Genomic DNA, 15,160 nt, shown 5'->3' with positions numbered 1-15,160 from the left:
CCTGACCACAACTGAACAGTTGTACAGGTGCGACAAAACTAGGGCCTGTAGGACCCGCCTTGTTGATAGTGCTATTAAGGCAGGGAAGTTTTTTTTATTATGGACCGACTTCTCCCCATCTTAGCTACTGTTTTATCAATATGTTTTGACCATGACAGTTAACAATCCGGTGTTACTCCAAGCAGTTTAGTCACCTCAACTTGCTCAGTTTCCACATTATTCATTACAAGATTTAGTTCAAGTTTAGTGAATGAATGATTTGTACCAAATACAATGCTTTGAGTTTTTGAAATATTTAGGACCAACGTATTCCTTGCCACCCAATCTGAAACTAACTGCAGCTCTTTAAGTGTTGCAGTCATTTCAGTTGCTGTAGTAGGTGACGTATATAGTGTTGAGTCATCTGCATGTACTCAAAGCCAGTGGCATGTCATTAGTAAAGATTTAAAAGAGTAAGGGGCCCAAACAGCTGCCCTGTGGAATTACTGATTCTACCTGGATTATGTTGGATAGGCTTCCATTAAAGAACACCCTCTGTGTTCTGTTAGACAGGTAACTCTTTATACACAAGAATCAGCCATTTGTGTAAGTGCTGTGCTTGTTTAATTTCCTTCCCTATAAGCCTGCTGAAAGTCTGTTGTCAATATGTTCACTGTAAAATAGCATTGTATCTGGTCATAATTTTTCTAAAGTTTGAGCCAGTTACTATTTTTAGGTAGTAGAATGACTTTTGCTTCCCTCCAGGCCTGAGGGCACACACTTTCTAGTAGGCGTACATTTAGCATATGACAAATAGGAGTGGCAATATGGTTCGATATTATTATTCTCAGTAATTTTCTATCCAAGTTGCCAGACCCCGGTGGCTTGTCATTGCTGTTAGAGAACAATAATTATTTAGCCTCTTCCAACACTCACTTCACAGAATTCAAAATTACAATGCTCGTCTTACATAATTTGGTCCGATATACTTGGATGTGTAGTGTTAGCAATTGTTGCTGGCATGTTATGCCTAAGTTTCCTAATCTTGCCAATTTTTTAAAAATCATTAAGTTGGCAATATCATTGGGTTTTGTGATGAATGAGCCATCTGATTGAATTAATGATGGAGCGGAGTTTGCCTTTTTGCCCAACATTTCATTGAATGTGTTACAAAGCTTTTTACTATCATTCTTTGTCATTTTGTCCATTTGCAGTATGTTTGCCAATCGGTTGTGCAGTCAGACTTATTTGACATTTATTTTGCTTCATCTCTTTCAACCATACATTTTTTAAATTCTTCATCAATCCACAAGGATTTAACAGTTTTTACAGTAATTTTCTTAATGGGTGCATGCATATTAGTAACTGGGATAAGCAATTTCATAAATGTGTCAAGTGCAGCATCTGGTTGCTCCTCATTACAAACCACAGACCAACACAGTCTTTACATCAACAACATAGGAATCACTACAAAACTTATTGTTTGACCTGTTACACACTACATCAGGCCCAGCCTTTGGAACTTTTCCTAGATATGGCTACTATATTGTGATCACTACATCCGATGGATTTGCATACTGCTTTCAAGCAAATTTCTGCAGCATTAGTAAAGATGTGATCAATATATAATGATTTAATTCCTGTGCTGTTTGTAACTACCCTGGTAAGTTGACTGATAACCTGAACCAGGTTGCAGGCACTGGTTACAGTTTGAAGCTTTCTCTTGAGTGGGCAGCTTGATGAAAGCCAGTCAATATTTAAAATCACCCAGAAAATATACCTCTGTTGATATCACATACATTATCAAGCATTTCACACGTTATCCAGATACTGACTGTTAGCACTTCATGGTTTATAGCAGCTTCCCACCAGAATGGGCTTTAGGTGAGGCAGATGAACCTGTAGCCATATTACTTCAACAATATTTAACATGAGATCCTCTCTAAGCTTTACATGGATGTGGTTCTGAATATAAATGGCCACACACACCTCCACCTTCGGCATTTGTGACCCAATTCAGTTAACTAGGCGTATGTTGGAAGTCACGACTTCACAGGAGAGCCATTTGAACATAAAACATTTTACCAAAACTCGTTTTTTGGCAGAAATGCCTTCTCGAACATGTGAACTTTCATGTGCACACTTGTATGCCATCTGTAAATACTAATAAAATGGTTAAATAACGAGCCTTGTTGGTTAAGACACAGAAAAAGTTGGCAACCTTCCCACTAGCTATGTTTTTTTTAAATGTATCGTGTAATGGAGCTGCATAAACATTTTGCTCTCCATTCTCTGTAAGATCAAGTTTTGAAATCAGTGGAATTAGAGTATGATAGCTAAAGAGATGGAGAAAACACCCATCTTCAAACTAGGGGCAAGTGTGGTATGGCATTCCTGACAGTGAGATGCGTCCATCATGCATGATGATGTATACAGGTAAGATAATCTAGCGTTAGCTAGCAACATTTTCAGATATTACACGTTTCAAATTTTGATAGAAAGTGGTTTCATTTCAAGCTAAAGTGTACTGTTAGCTAGCTAGCCTATGTTAGCTGTCTGGCTCCCTAGCTGATGTTATTATTCATGTTATTATTCATTTCCCAGAGCTGTTAGCTTTTCTAGTTAGAGCCTATTGTTAGCTAGCTAACATGGAACCTGGTTGGTTAGTTCCCAGCACTGTGGCATTGTTGGCACTGATCTTGTTGTTGAACTAGCTAACGTTGTTGAACTAGCTAACGTTAGTTGGTTGGTTCGTTAGCTAACGTTAAGTGATGTGTACAACACCCATTGAATATGGCTTGTGTCAGCAAATGTCTGCAAAAAGTGTAATGAAATTGTTGCCAGCAGAGCTGGTTAGGCTGTGTTTTATCCAGAAATAAACAAATCATCGGCCAGAGCGTCAAGTGTGCGCTCCGAGAGCGAAACAATGTGGGTGGGGCTAAAACTTAAGAGGGTGTGAACGATGCTGAATGGGTGTAGACAAAGCCGAGCTCTTCACTAGATACCAAAACATTCAACGGTGATTATCTCAAAGGTGAGTTGATCAACTCTCGAAGCAGAATTACTTTCCCATTGTTCCTCAAATGCAGTGTATGATATACCACTTTGTAGCTCTGAGTCTCTACTTTTATCCAATGTAAAAATAAAAATACAAATTTCAAATTTTTCTACATAAGACTGAATCCAGGTGGTGAGTCACATATTTTCTGTAGATCTTATAACCATGTATTGCTACCACTGTACCATTGAATGTCATCTGTTACTAGCAAATTATTGATTTCATCAACCTTGTTTCTTAAGCTACATATGTTAACGTGGGCTATTGCTATTGCACTTTTCTGGGATGCTTGATTGTTTTAATTGCTTTACTGAGAAGCTTAGCAGAGGTAGACATGCTCAGGTTATTTATGTTAGTGCAGGGTGAGCTGCACACAGTGGACTTCCTGCTAGTACACAACACCTAAGTGCTAACAGTATAACTCTGGGTCATAGGCACATGATTACTGTATACAATAGCTGTAGGATTAACAGAGGCATTCAGGGTAGTAAGAGGAACATAAATTAGGTTAATTACATCGCGTCTTCCAGTGCTCCTGGGATAATGTACATTTGCTGAAGCATTATGACAACTTAGTGAAACAATGGTAGGTATTAAATTAGCTGTGCTTTGGTCTTTGATAAGTCATTGTCTCAACATAGCCTTATGCTGTGAAAGGATCCAGGAACCCAAACGATAATGATGATAATAATAATACGAGCTTTGTTTTCAGAAGGTATCAAAATTACATGGGTGTAGATACATGTTATACCCACAGAGCTGCAATAGTCTCGTAGCCAGTTATGAAGGGCTAAAGGTCGGCTTAACCATTCAATACCACAATTTAGGGAGGTCACAGGGTCAAATATTATAGGGTGTTTGTTGTTGTCAAGTAGTGACCCAATCAGTTCTTTGGTGCGGCAGCGTAGCCTAGTGGTTAGAGCGTTGGACTAGTAACCGGAAGGTTGCGAGTTCAAACCCCCCGAGCTGACAAGGTACAAATCTGTCCTTCTGCCCCTGAACAGGCACTTAACCCACTGTTCCCAGGCCGTCATTGAAAATAAGAATATGTTCTTAACTGACTTGCCTGGTTAAATAAAGGTAAAAAAAAAAAATCTTCAGCTGTTTTGAGCATATGTCATTGAATCCCACATGAACTATAATATACTTCATTTCCTGATGCTGGTTTAAAATGTTTGGGAGAGACTTATTGATATCCTGTACTCGTGCTCCTGAATAGCATAACATTTTTGCTCCAGGGACTGAGGCATTTCTCACCTTTGAGCTGCCCAATACAACAGCCAGAGAAGGGAATTGAGAAATCCACCCATTCCCACCTCTCACACAATTTGTTGAGCCTTTCACGGGCCCACGAGAAGCAGGATATGGTACACCTGCTGCTCCCGGCAATAGGTTCAGACCTCAGCAGGCAGTGCCCTGTCAGATCCAGAGACGGGGAAAGGAGCCGAACGACAACGACGGCGCTGCTGGAGTCAGCGTAGTTAGAGTTAGCACCGCCATTGCAGACACAGGCATTTCCAGCGATGAAGGTGCAGGTAGATCAGGCACCAGTGAAGCTATTCCTAATGTCAATCTGCTCGAACCCCTGTCACTCCTGTCCGGTTAGCAGTATGCTGCTGCCTGCGGTTTCCACGACTTGTGACATTGACCAGCAGCTGATTGCAACACTCTTCTTGCTGTTCTCCGTCTACTTCACTATAGGATGGAGGAGGAGAAGCAGATGGAGACCACTTCCTTGGAAGGCAGGTTCCAGGTAGCACAGGCCATTCGGATAGGGACAGATGACAAGGGGGGAAAACATCCATTAGGCCCGAGCAGCATCCATAGGAGTTGAGAACGGGAAAGTTCCAATTTGCGTAGAATTGAGATTTGTTTGCTAAGCATAGCGACCTCATTCCTGTAGTCCTCCGCTAGCAAACAATTACCGCATTGGAACTCCAATTGTCAATATTGTCAAGGACAAGACCAAAATAAGCATAGCTTCTACAGCACTGGAAATGTTTGTTAGCTATTCCAGGAGAAGCAGGCTCCTGGTAGCAGGTGTTGACACAGATATCCAAGTTCTTGAGTTCCTAAGTTTTCCTAAGTTTTCAGTGTCGAGTCGTTGTCTCCCGACAGCAGCTGTGTTCATTGCAACATTCACTCAATGCACTCTACGTTTTTACAATGTGCAGGTCAAGCCATTCCATCAGAATGTGTTATCAGACAGCTAGATATACCTACTTAAATTTTAATAGCTAATAGATTGCATTTGTTAAAATATGAGACGTAATAATTGTAATCAGAAGATACTATTAAAATTTAAATATTATTGGTAACAGAATAAATAGTAGAATAACTGTAGAGTAAATAATGTTGTAATTGAAAATTGTACACCCAATGTAGGCCCTTTAAGAGCTAGAATAGATGTTGTATGCTATGTTGTGATTTTTACCAAATATGTTGTCTTTTCACAATATTCAAATCATTAGCCAAAGTAAAAACAAAGTTTCTACTGTACAAATTCTGGTAGGATCTCCCCCTTTCGTTCCATCTACATCCATTGAAAAAACATTTTGCAACAGAATCGGCATAATACGCCCCAGTACATATCATAATCTTCTCTATTTTGTTGCACCAATGTGAAGGGTGTGTGGTGTGGGAATAATGACAAGTGAACCTGGGGGGCTAAAAAAGGGAACCAGAACACGGGATTCAAGCGAACCGAACTCAGACCACCTCTCAAAATGGTCTCAGTTCGGTTCGCTTCGGGGGCTCTTTTTAGGGTTCTGAGTTCCTTTGGAATGTGTTCACACTGCAAAGATTGGCTGAAAGTGACCAAGTGTGAAAACACCATTTGCTGCCTAGGGCCTGAATGAGGTGTGCATAACTATAACGGCGCAAATGTGGTAAAGGCCATCACGTTGAATGACTGGACCAGATTCCAATGTTTTGGACACAGGCTGCACCTTGTAATCGGTAGGCTACGTGTTTTTAAGGGACTTTGACTTAATTTCTATTATAATAACAATTGGAGCCTACTTGTACATAATTACACAATCATAAGCTTCCTATTCCCACTGCAGCCTATGGCTGCCTGAAAACTAATTAATTTAGGTTATTTAATAACTCATAATGGTAAAAAAATAATAGTAACCCACTGATATTAATTAAATAGTTAATTAGTGCTGTGCTTATAGCACACTACACTGAGTATACCACTGCTTTCTTTGAGTTCTATGCCATAGACCAGGTTTCCCCAGGTTTTTGTTGGAGATAAAAGACTGTAACAAGACCAGGAAATCAGCTCCAAGTGATTTTAATTTTGGAAATCTGTTCCCAAGAATTCACACATAATAGAGAGACACATGTAAGCAAGATTTGAAATGATGTTTTATTCAAATATTATACAATATATTGTAACGACCCTGGGATTATAAGCGTAGAAATCGTCTTCGCCGCTCAAGCATGCTTTTGCGGCGCAGTCGATAGCGCGCCGGACCTCGGGCTAAATCTATTTGATGATCCCTGCCATAGACTGACCAGGTGAATGCTATGAACCCTTATTGATGTCACTTGTTAAATCCACTTCAAATCAGTGTAGATGAAGGGGAGGCTACATGCTGAAGAAGGACTTTTAAAACTTGTAGACAACTGAGACATGGATTGTGTACAGTGCATTTGGAAAGTATTCAGACCCTTTCCCCCACATTTTGTTACATTACAGCTTTATTCTAAAACGGATAAAGTATAAATGCACAATCTAAACACAATACCCCATAAGGACAAAGCAAAAAATGTATTTACGCAAGTATGAGACTCGAAATTGAGCTCAGGTGCATCCTGCTTCCATGGATCATCCTTGAGATGATTCTACAACTTGATTGGAGTCCAGCTGTGGTAAATTCAATTGATTGGACATGATTTGGAGAGGCACACACCTGTCCATATAAGGTCCCACAGTTGGCAATGCATGTCAACAAAGCAAAAACCAAGCCATGAGGTCGAAGGAATTGTCCGTAGAGCTCCAAGACAGGATTGCCTCGAGGCACATTGGTAGCAAAGCATTTCTGCAGCATTGAAGGTCCAAAGAACACATTGGTCCTCATCATTCTTAAATGGAACACGTTTTGAACCACCAAGCTCTTCCTAGAGCTTGCCACCTGGCTCTTCCTAGAGCTCTTCCTAGAGCTGGCCACCTGGCTCTTCCTAGAGCTCTTCCTAGAGCTGGCCACCTGGCCAAACTGAACAATCAGGGGAGTAGGGCCTTGGTCAGGGAGGTGATCAAGAACCCGATAGTCACTCTGACAGAACTCCCGAGTTCCTCTGTGGAGATAGGAGAACCTTCAAGATGGACAGCCATCTCTACAGCACTCCACCAAATCAAGCCTTTATGGTAGAGTGGCCAGAACGAACCCGCTCCTCAGTAAAAGGCACATGTTGAGTGATGAGTTTACAAAAGGCACCTAAAGGGCCCTGACTATGAGAAACAAGATTATCTGGTCTGATGAAACAATGATTGAACTATTTGGCCTGAATGCCATGCGTCAAGTCTGGAGGAAACCTGGCACCATCCTTACGGTGAGGCATGTTGGTGGCAGCATCATGCTGTTGGGATGTTTTTCAGCAGCAGGGACTAGGAGACTAGTCAGGATTGAGGGAAAGATGAACAAGGCAAAGTACAGAAAAATCCTTGATAAAAACCTGCTCCAGTGCGCTCACGACCTCAAGCTGACGACTCAATATTAGGAAGATTTTCATAATATTAGGAAGATGGGAAGATGCTCCCGAGTGGCACAGTGGTTTATGCACTGCATCTCAGTGCAAGAGGCATCACTGCAGTACCCGAGTCACATAGGGCGGCGCACAATTGGCCCAGCGCCGTCCGGGTTTGGCCGCAGTACGCGTCATTGTAAATAAGAATTTGAAAACTGACTAAAAATATATAAAAAATATATATATTGTTTTTATGATGTTTGGTATACTCAGTGTATATGTTGACGATCATGTTAAAAATGTATGTTTGTTAATATGTGTAATAATCCAACCTATTATCATATGTATAACAATGTTGGAAAATATTTGTTGAATTTGGTTTTGTAATCAGTTAGCACAGTATGTATTTGTTCTTATGATCTCATTTTAGAAATGATGTAATCTACCCTGAGATTTGTTTTAACCATGTCTGACTGAATAAGTGTTTGAAAATCGCAATTCATAATCGCAATTAGAATATCTGGCCATAAAATCGCAATGAGATATTTTGTCCAAATCGTGTAGGTGTTACTAATGAACATATTGAGGCTATCGGCATATCATATCTAAATATTTATATAGGCTTACTAATTATGAAGACGGTACAGAGGAACAGCTCAAATAGTTGAGATATTCCCTAATATCATGTTGTCAAATGTCAGAAATTATACTCAGACATACTCAATGCAACCAAAAAAACGGTTGACTCTGACGATTTCTACAATGCAAAATTATATTAACTCCTGCTCTCAAAAAGGGCACATGCCATTATTGCTCCGTGGTCATATTTCAACACTAGGTGACTAAAATGTCATTATTATGACTCTCCTCTAGCTCACAGTATTAGCTCAAGCACCCTTTTTTTCAACACAGTGCCATAAAATGCAAATTCTCAGCCATTTCCACCAGTCCCCACTCTAGTGAAACATTTTGCCCGCTCCTTAAAGGATCATCTTTCTGTGATTATGACCAAACCCCCGTTGCCTAGCAACACACAATTAAGGAATATGCTTTCAGAGAGGCTTTGCAGGCGTCCATTAACAGATGAAATTACCAAAGCAACAAATGTCAGCCGCATGCACATTCATTTGTTGTACTGAGTGTGTGTTTAACATGAGGAAACCCTTGTGTGCAAAAGCGAACTAGGGTGAGCTATTATCATGGCTGCAGATTTTTACAGCAGAGAAAGGTAGCTAAACAGAAAGGGTCCTTTAGACATAAACAGAAGAAGTACCATCTTTCCCCCCCCCCCCTGAGACTAGACAGACTTCATAAATCCATTTGTTCTCAATCTGCAGGGGAGCTGTCGGAGCCAATGGTTATAGCTCTAGTACTGGGGGAATCCAAAGATGTCAGCCTAGTCCATAAATAACGGAGTGAATCTGTGGATTAGCAGTGTTGTAAAAGGAGGATCTAAAGGACTAAACCCCTTTTGCTTCTCATTCCAGTAACTCAGAGAATAGACACAATTGCTGATCATCACATTCATTTCATTTCAGCAGCATAGCTAGGATGTTGTCCAACCCGATGGATGCTGTCCAATAGCATTATTATTGAACAACTTTGATGATGAATCATACTTGTTGAAATCATAGTTAGTGCTGGTAATTTCTCACATCTTCCAAATTTCTGTAGCACCAACGTTAGAGAGCTACAGTATACAATATAGTTCATTTCAACATTCCCTACAGTGGTCACTGCTGCACCTGAACAGAGACAATAACAGTGTATGCAACACTACACATAACGTACAGCTCCAGGCTACTTCAATGCACTATAAGCAGAATGATGCTGTGATGATGCTGAAACCAATATTACATAACCCTTCCCACCAGGCCATCAGCCCTGAAGATTATACTATGTGTGGACAAGAATGTGGACAATTATGCCTTTGTTCTGTGTGGACAAGCTTCAAATGCCTACAGATGATGTGAAGGGCAAGGAATATAGCTCCAAAGCAAAAACAGCTCTCTTTTTCTCTCTCCCCCCACACACACACACACACACACACACACACACACACACACACACACACACACACACACACACACACACACACACACACACACACACACACACACGCACGCACACACGCACACACGCACACACGCACACACGCACACGCACACACACGCACAGACAGACACACCCAATGCAATGCACACAGGCACGCATAAACTCAAGGCTCCAATTCTCCCATGTTTAATCGTGACCATGTACCCAGATTGGTTGGACAAACACAACTACTGACAGGCTGTTTCTGCTTTAAAAAGCAGCGTTACCTCAGATAGATGACAGCTCACATCGTACCACATCACACGGTCCTTGCCCCACTCCCACCCTCCATCTTGGTCATCACAACCATTATGTGTGGCAAAAAAAATAAACAATACAGAACAGCATGCATCTCATAGAGCGCAAAGATGACTGACAGTACACGAGTGTCTAAAATAGAATTCAGAACGAGGTAGGTAGGGCTACTCTCAGAGCTTTTCAACAGGGACTCATTTTAGGATCACAATAGCAGACTATAAATAATTAGGGCATGGGGAGGATTAAAGGCTGATATTGTTAAAAAGTTACGCTTTTGGGCCATTAATTAAGCCATTCATTTAAAAAAAACATGATCTCAAATATGGATATACTGTAACTAACGGCATTCATGGAAGATATGGTAGCCAAACTCTTAAGGATCGGAACCTTTTTTTCAATTTTCGCCTAATTTTCAACTAATTCTTGATACCATTTGAAAGGAAACACTGAAGTTTGTGGAAATGTGAAATTAATGCAGCAGAATATAACACATTAGATCTGGTAAAAGAGAATACAAAAAAATAATTGTATGATCATCTTTGAAATGCAAGAGAAAGGCCGTAATGTACTATGCCAGGTCAGGCGCAATTTAAATGTTGGCCACTAGATGGCAGATGTGCATGGGTAAAGTTTTAGACAGGTTCAATGAACCATTGCATTTCTGTTCAAAATGTTGCATCAAGACTGCCCAAAAGTGTCTAATTGGTTTATTAATACATTTTCAAGTTCCTAACTGTGCACTCTCCTCAAACAATTGCATGGTATTCTTTCACTGCAATAGCTACTGTAAATTGGACACTACAGTTAGATTAACAAGAATGTAAGCGTTCTGTCCATATCAGATATGTCTATGTCCTGGGAAATGTTCTTGTTATTTACAACCTCATGCTAATCACATTAGCCTGTGTTAGCTCAACTGTCCCGTGGAGGGACACCGATCCCGTATTAAGTTGAGATGTTTATCCATTGTCAATCCAATACAAAGGCACATACACAGGTTAACAATAAGCAGAGCTCCACACAGCCAAAGGGTAGATTGAAATGATGTGAAAGCAGCAAAGAGATAAATTCATATCAATCTACAATCTACAGAAAAAGTATCTCAAACACTTCAACGTTGAGTGGGAACCAGATAAATGGCCCTTTTCGGGCACTTGGTTTAAGAGCACTGCATTACAGTATCCTGTATTCAATTCATGCCAAATAGCCATCATAAAGAGAGCAGTTTCATAGCCTTAAATATTCAACTGTTATTTGAGAAAGGGGCTATCCTGATAAGGGCATAAAATAATTATTAATTTGATTGCAAAAACACAATACCTAATTGTTGTCTTAGAGTACAGAGTGAATGGTTATCTAACCAGAGCTTCCATTTCAAATAGAAAAAATATATAACTACAATTTATTTTATATAACCCAAGAGAAACCATACTCTTTCAGTAACCATACTCCTTCAGTAGCCAACAAATACACTACAGCCAAGAGACATTCTATACAGGAGGACTAGGGGAGAGGAGGAAGAGGAGGGAATGGTTGAGGGGATAAAAGTATGCTTTACTTGTATCTGGTGATGCCATGGTGGAGACGATGACAGGTGGGCCAGTACGGCGGCTAAGCTTCTGGTTGGTGGCCATAGCACTCTGGTTCTGCATGCTGGTACCCACTGGCATCATGGATCCATCGGACGGGGTGCCCCCAGCCTTGCGTACCATCTGAGGGCTGGGGTGGGCGCTGTGCACGGGTTGCAGGCTGCGGTCCCGTTTCATCAGCTCCATGGGCACTGTGTAGTTGGTGGAGTATGCCCTTGGGGCCTGCTGAGGTGATGGCTGGGCAGGCATGCACACTGGCATTTGCTGTTGTTGCATGGCTTGCATCTGCTGGGGCATGGCACCCATCATCTGCATGCCCGGCGTCATGGGGACACCCGGGTGTTGGGAGAATGCAGACATGGGCCGGGACTGGACAGGGACCATGGCACCATTGTAGGTCCCTGGGGTACGAGGTCCTGGGTAGCCCTGTGTATTTTCCAGAAGTTGCTGAGAGGGAGCACTGTTGGGCCTCCTGGCCAAGGCCTCAGCCATGGTGGGGGAGATGGTCTGCATGGTACCAGGGGTCTGTGGTGGTATCAGCCGGGGGTCCATGCCCATGGCCTGCTGCTGCTGCTGGAGGTACATGTCAGAGCGGTGGCTGAAGCTGTTGGAGCGGCCCCGCATGTGGGCCTGTTGCTGGGGCGTGGGAGGGGGCTCTAAGGGCCTCTTGACGCTGATGGCCACCCTTGACAGCACCCGCGCCTGCCCTAGGTTGGGAGCCACTGAACGTACGTCATTCTCCTCCATGACTGCCAGCATGCCGGTTGTGTCAAAGCCCTGCTGGATGAGTGAGGAGATGGTACTCTCTGAGAGACCCTCGTTTCGAAGAAGAGCCAGGAACTCTGGGTCGGCGTTCCTCTTGTGATCCACTGGAGCTCCAGGTGTCTGGTGGGCTGTGGGAGGTGGAGGGGGAGGGCTACAGGGGCAGGTGGGATAGGTAGAGGGGCAGGAACAGGTGCAGGAACAGGGGCGGCGATAGGAGGGTTGGGGTTGTAGACCTGCATGTTGGGCTGCGGAGCTTGTTGTTGTTGAACGCTGTAGGGCAATGTGCACTCCTGCCTTATCATCATACCTCGCTGCTGTATGCTCCCATCCAGCCCCTGAGTGTTAGGGTCCACCACCAGGCAGGTGGCTGCAGGCTGCTGCCGAGGGTCCACGGGATGGCCGTTGATGTCGGTATAGACTGTCTGGCCGGCTAGAGGGGTTGGCTCAGAAGTGTAACGAGGTGAAGAGGGTTGTTCCATTCCATAGTGAGCAGGAGAGCTTTGGCCATCTGGCATCATATTGGCAGTGGCGGTTGCAGCTACAGCTGCAGGCTGATTGTAAACCTGGTTAATGCAATGGGTAGTTGGCAGAAGAGGGCGAGGAGGAAGAGGAGAAGAAGACGAAGGACCCGGAGGTAAGGGCCTCCCTCCCTGTCCCTGGTCCCATGGTGGGCGTCCCACTGGGTTCATCCCGTAGTGGGACGGGGATCTGCTGAGCGGGTGAGGCTGCTCCTGAGTCTGATGCTCCACCCGGTAGAAGCCCCGGGGGTCCTCTGGTGGTCGGGGAGCCATAGCAGGGTCATGGGGATAATAGTCCTGGGAGGCGATGAATCCTCGGTGATTATTAGCCATGGGTGGACGGTCGTAGTTGTTTAGCTCAGGGACTGAGCCCTTTCTCATTCCCCGGGGATCGGTAGCGTAGCCTTGCTGACTGTACAGAGAGTCTTGGTAGGAGTAGGGGTCTCGTTTCAGATCCAGGTCCGGAGGACGCATCCCAGGGGGAGTCTCATAGTAACCTCCTCCCTCTGCCCCGTAAGACAGCGAGTTTCGTCGACCCGCTATCCTGCCTTGTTGGTCATACACGCTTTCTCCCCCGGCCCACTGACCCTCATTCCCCCCCAGGGTGTCCCAACTGTGGGAGCGACCGATACTCAACTGCTTGCTGGCGACGAGCATTGGAGAGAAAAAAAACTGGACAGCTTTACAGAGGACAAAAAACAAGCAGGGAGTAGTTGGTGTTTTCTTTCAAGTCTTCAGTTACAATTTACATCAAAAGAGTGGAAAGGAGGGAGGGAGGACGGAGGAGGAGCAAAAACAGATGAAGCAGTGGGGTATATTGTTTCACCTGATATCCAGTTGTCATTTTTTGGGGCTCTTCTGAGGTCCTTTCTATTCAGTGGCTCCCCCTTGACAGGCAATCCTTGAATAATTAATCTATGGAAATATTGCTGCTAGTTGTGAGAGGACACCACACTGTGCAAATGCTACAAAGGCAGCCCCAAATACTCCATTGAACCACAATGACAGAGTCCGTGCTTGTGCTTGGCCACCAACCATGTAGGCTACCCGATGCGGTGAGAGGAAAAATACACGAAAGGGGGGAATATTGGAGGGGGTGGGATGGGATTGTAGGCAGGGGCTTGTACTAATCCAGTAGGGTTTATCCTCCCCGTACTCTGGGACAATTTACTCACTCTGGCGATTGCTATGAGGGATTACAGTCTAAATAAAGACGGCTTAATTCTGCTACCCATCGTGACGTTACGTGAACCAACTAAAAAGTATCTCTGAGGATTCTGCCCATTTACGTAAGGGCAAACCTCCATCCAAATCCTTGGCCCGGGACACTTACCTGGGTCTGATCACTTGATTTTGTTGTCAATGACTTGCTGGGTCTCGTTCAATGAGCATGAGAGATTTACACTACCCCGCTAGTAGCCCTCAGGGAGGGGAAGGCAGGCAGGCGGGTGATTGAAATGAATACAGATCTCCCTGCTAAGTCTCATGTGCCGTCAGGAAACATCAAATCCACTCTGATTGGACACTAATCCGTTGCCTGGGCCGACGCTGACAGAGTGACCACGCAACTCCTGTGAAACTCCTGTCACACTCTCCCCCCTCACTGAGAGGACCTAGTAAATGTCACAAGACGACTGGCACCCGGAGACACAGAACCCACAGGGGGCAATGGGAAACTGACTGCTAAAAAAACATCTGAAAACGTTATTAAAGCATACTGCCTGCAACCCTTTAGAAATAACAAGCGTGAAAGAAAGTGACAAAAGCAAGGCTTGTCCTCAAAGCAAATATTTGCATGTACAATTATTGGATTAAAGCCATTTGCTCCAACCACAATCTGTCAACCTGCTGTTACCACAGGGCTCCACCCAAAGCATTGCTGATCCCCTTTACCAAGTGAAGCTCTGTGTCTGGATTTTTCCCCTTGTCAGAGAGACCTGGGGAGAGAATGCACTTTTTGTCACTACACACACACTTCTCTAAGCAATCCTTGAAAACCTCTATGAATGCTTCCTATCCTCCCAGTCCCCCTGTGGTACATAATTCTTTGGCCTACCTACCTGCCTGGCCAGCTGTCACTTGATCCCTGTTGGAGAGGTTCCCTGTTAACTAATGCATGAGAACAGATGTTAAGGCGGAGAAGACGCCTACATTTTCATTAACCCTGTCCTGGGATCAGTGCTGGGTCATCATGTTTTCTGTTG

General features: G+C 43.6%; 1 protein-coding gene across 1 annotated transcript in view; it reads right to left on the bottom strand.

The window, feature by feature from the left end:
• Positions 1 to 13,767, bottom strand: part of LOC124038268 (trithorax group protein osa-like) — a 50,058-nt gene extending 36,291 nt beyond the window's left edge. Inside the window, 2 exon segments of the mRNA XM_046353914.1 lie at positions 11,643 to 12,587; positions 12,590 to 13,767. Of these exon segments, the coding sequence (XP_046209870.1) occupies positions 11,643 to 12,587; positions 12,590 to 13,613 (1,969 nt within the window). The 5' untranslated portion in view covers positions 13,614 to 13,767.
• Positions 13,768 to 15,160: the final 1,393 nt, after the last annotated feature.

The sequence above is a fragment of the Oncorhynchus gorbuscha genome, linkage group LG06 (assembly GCF_021184085.1).
Source record: "Oncorhynchus gorbuscha isolate QuinsamMale2020 ecotype Even-year linkage group LG06, OgorEven_v1.0, whole genome shotgun sequence".
NCBI classification, from domain to species: Eukaryota; Metazoa; Chordata; class Actinopteri; order Salmoniformes; family Salmonidae; genus Oncorhynchus; species Oncorhynchus gorbuscha.
Note: the sequence above shows the minus strand (reverse complement) of the source record. Positions and strands in the feature narration are given on the sequence as shown.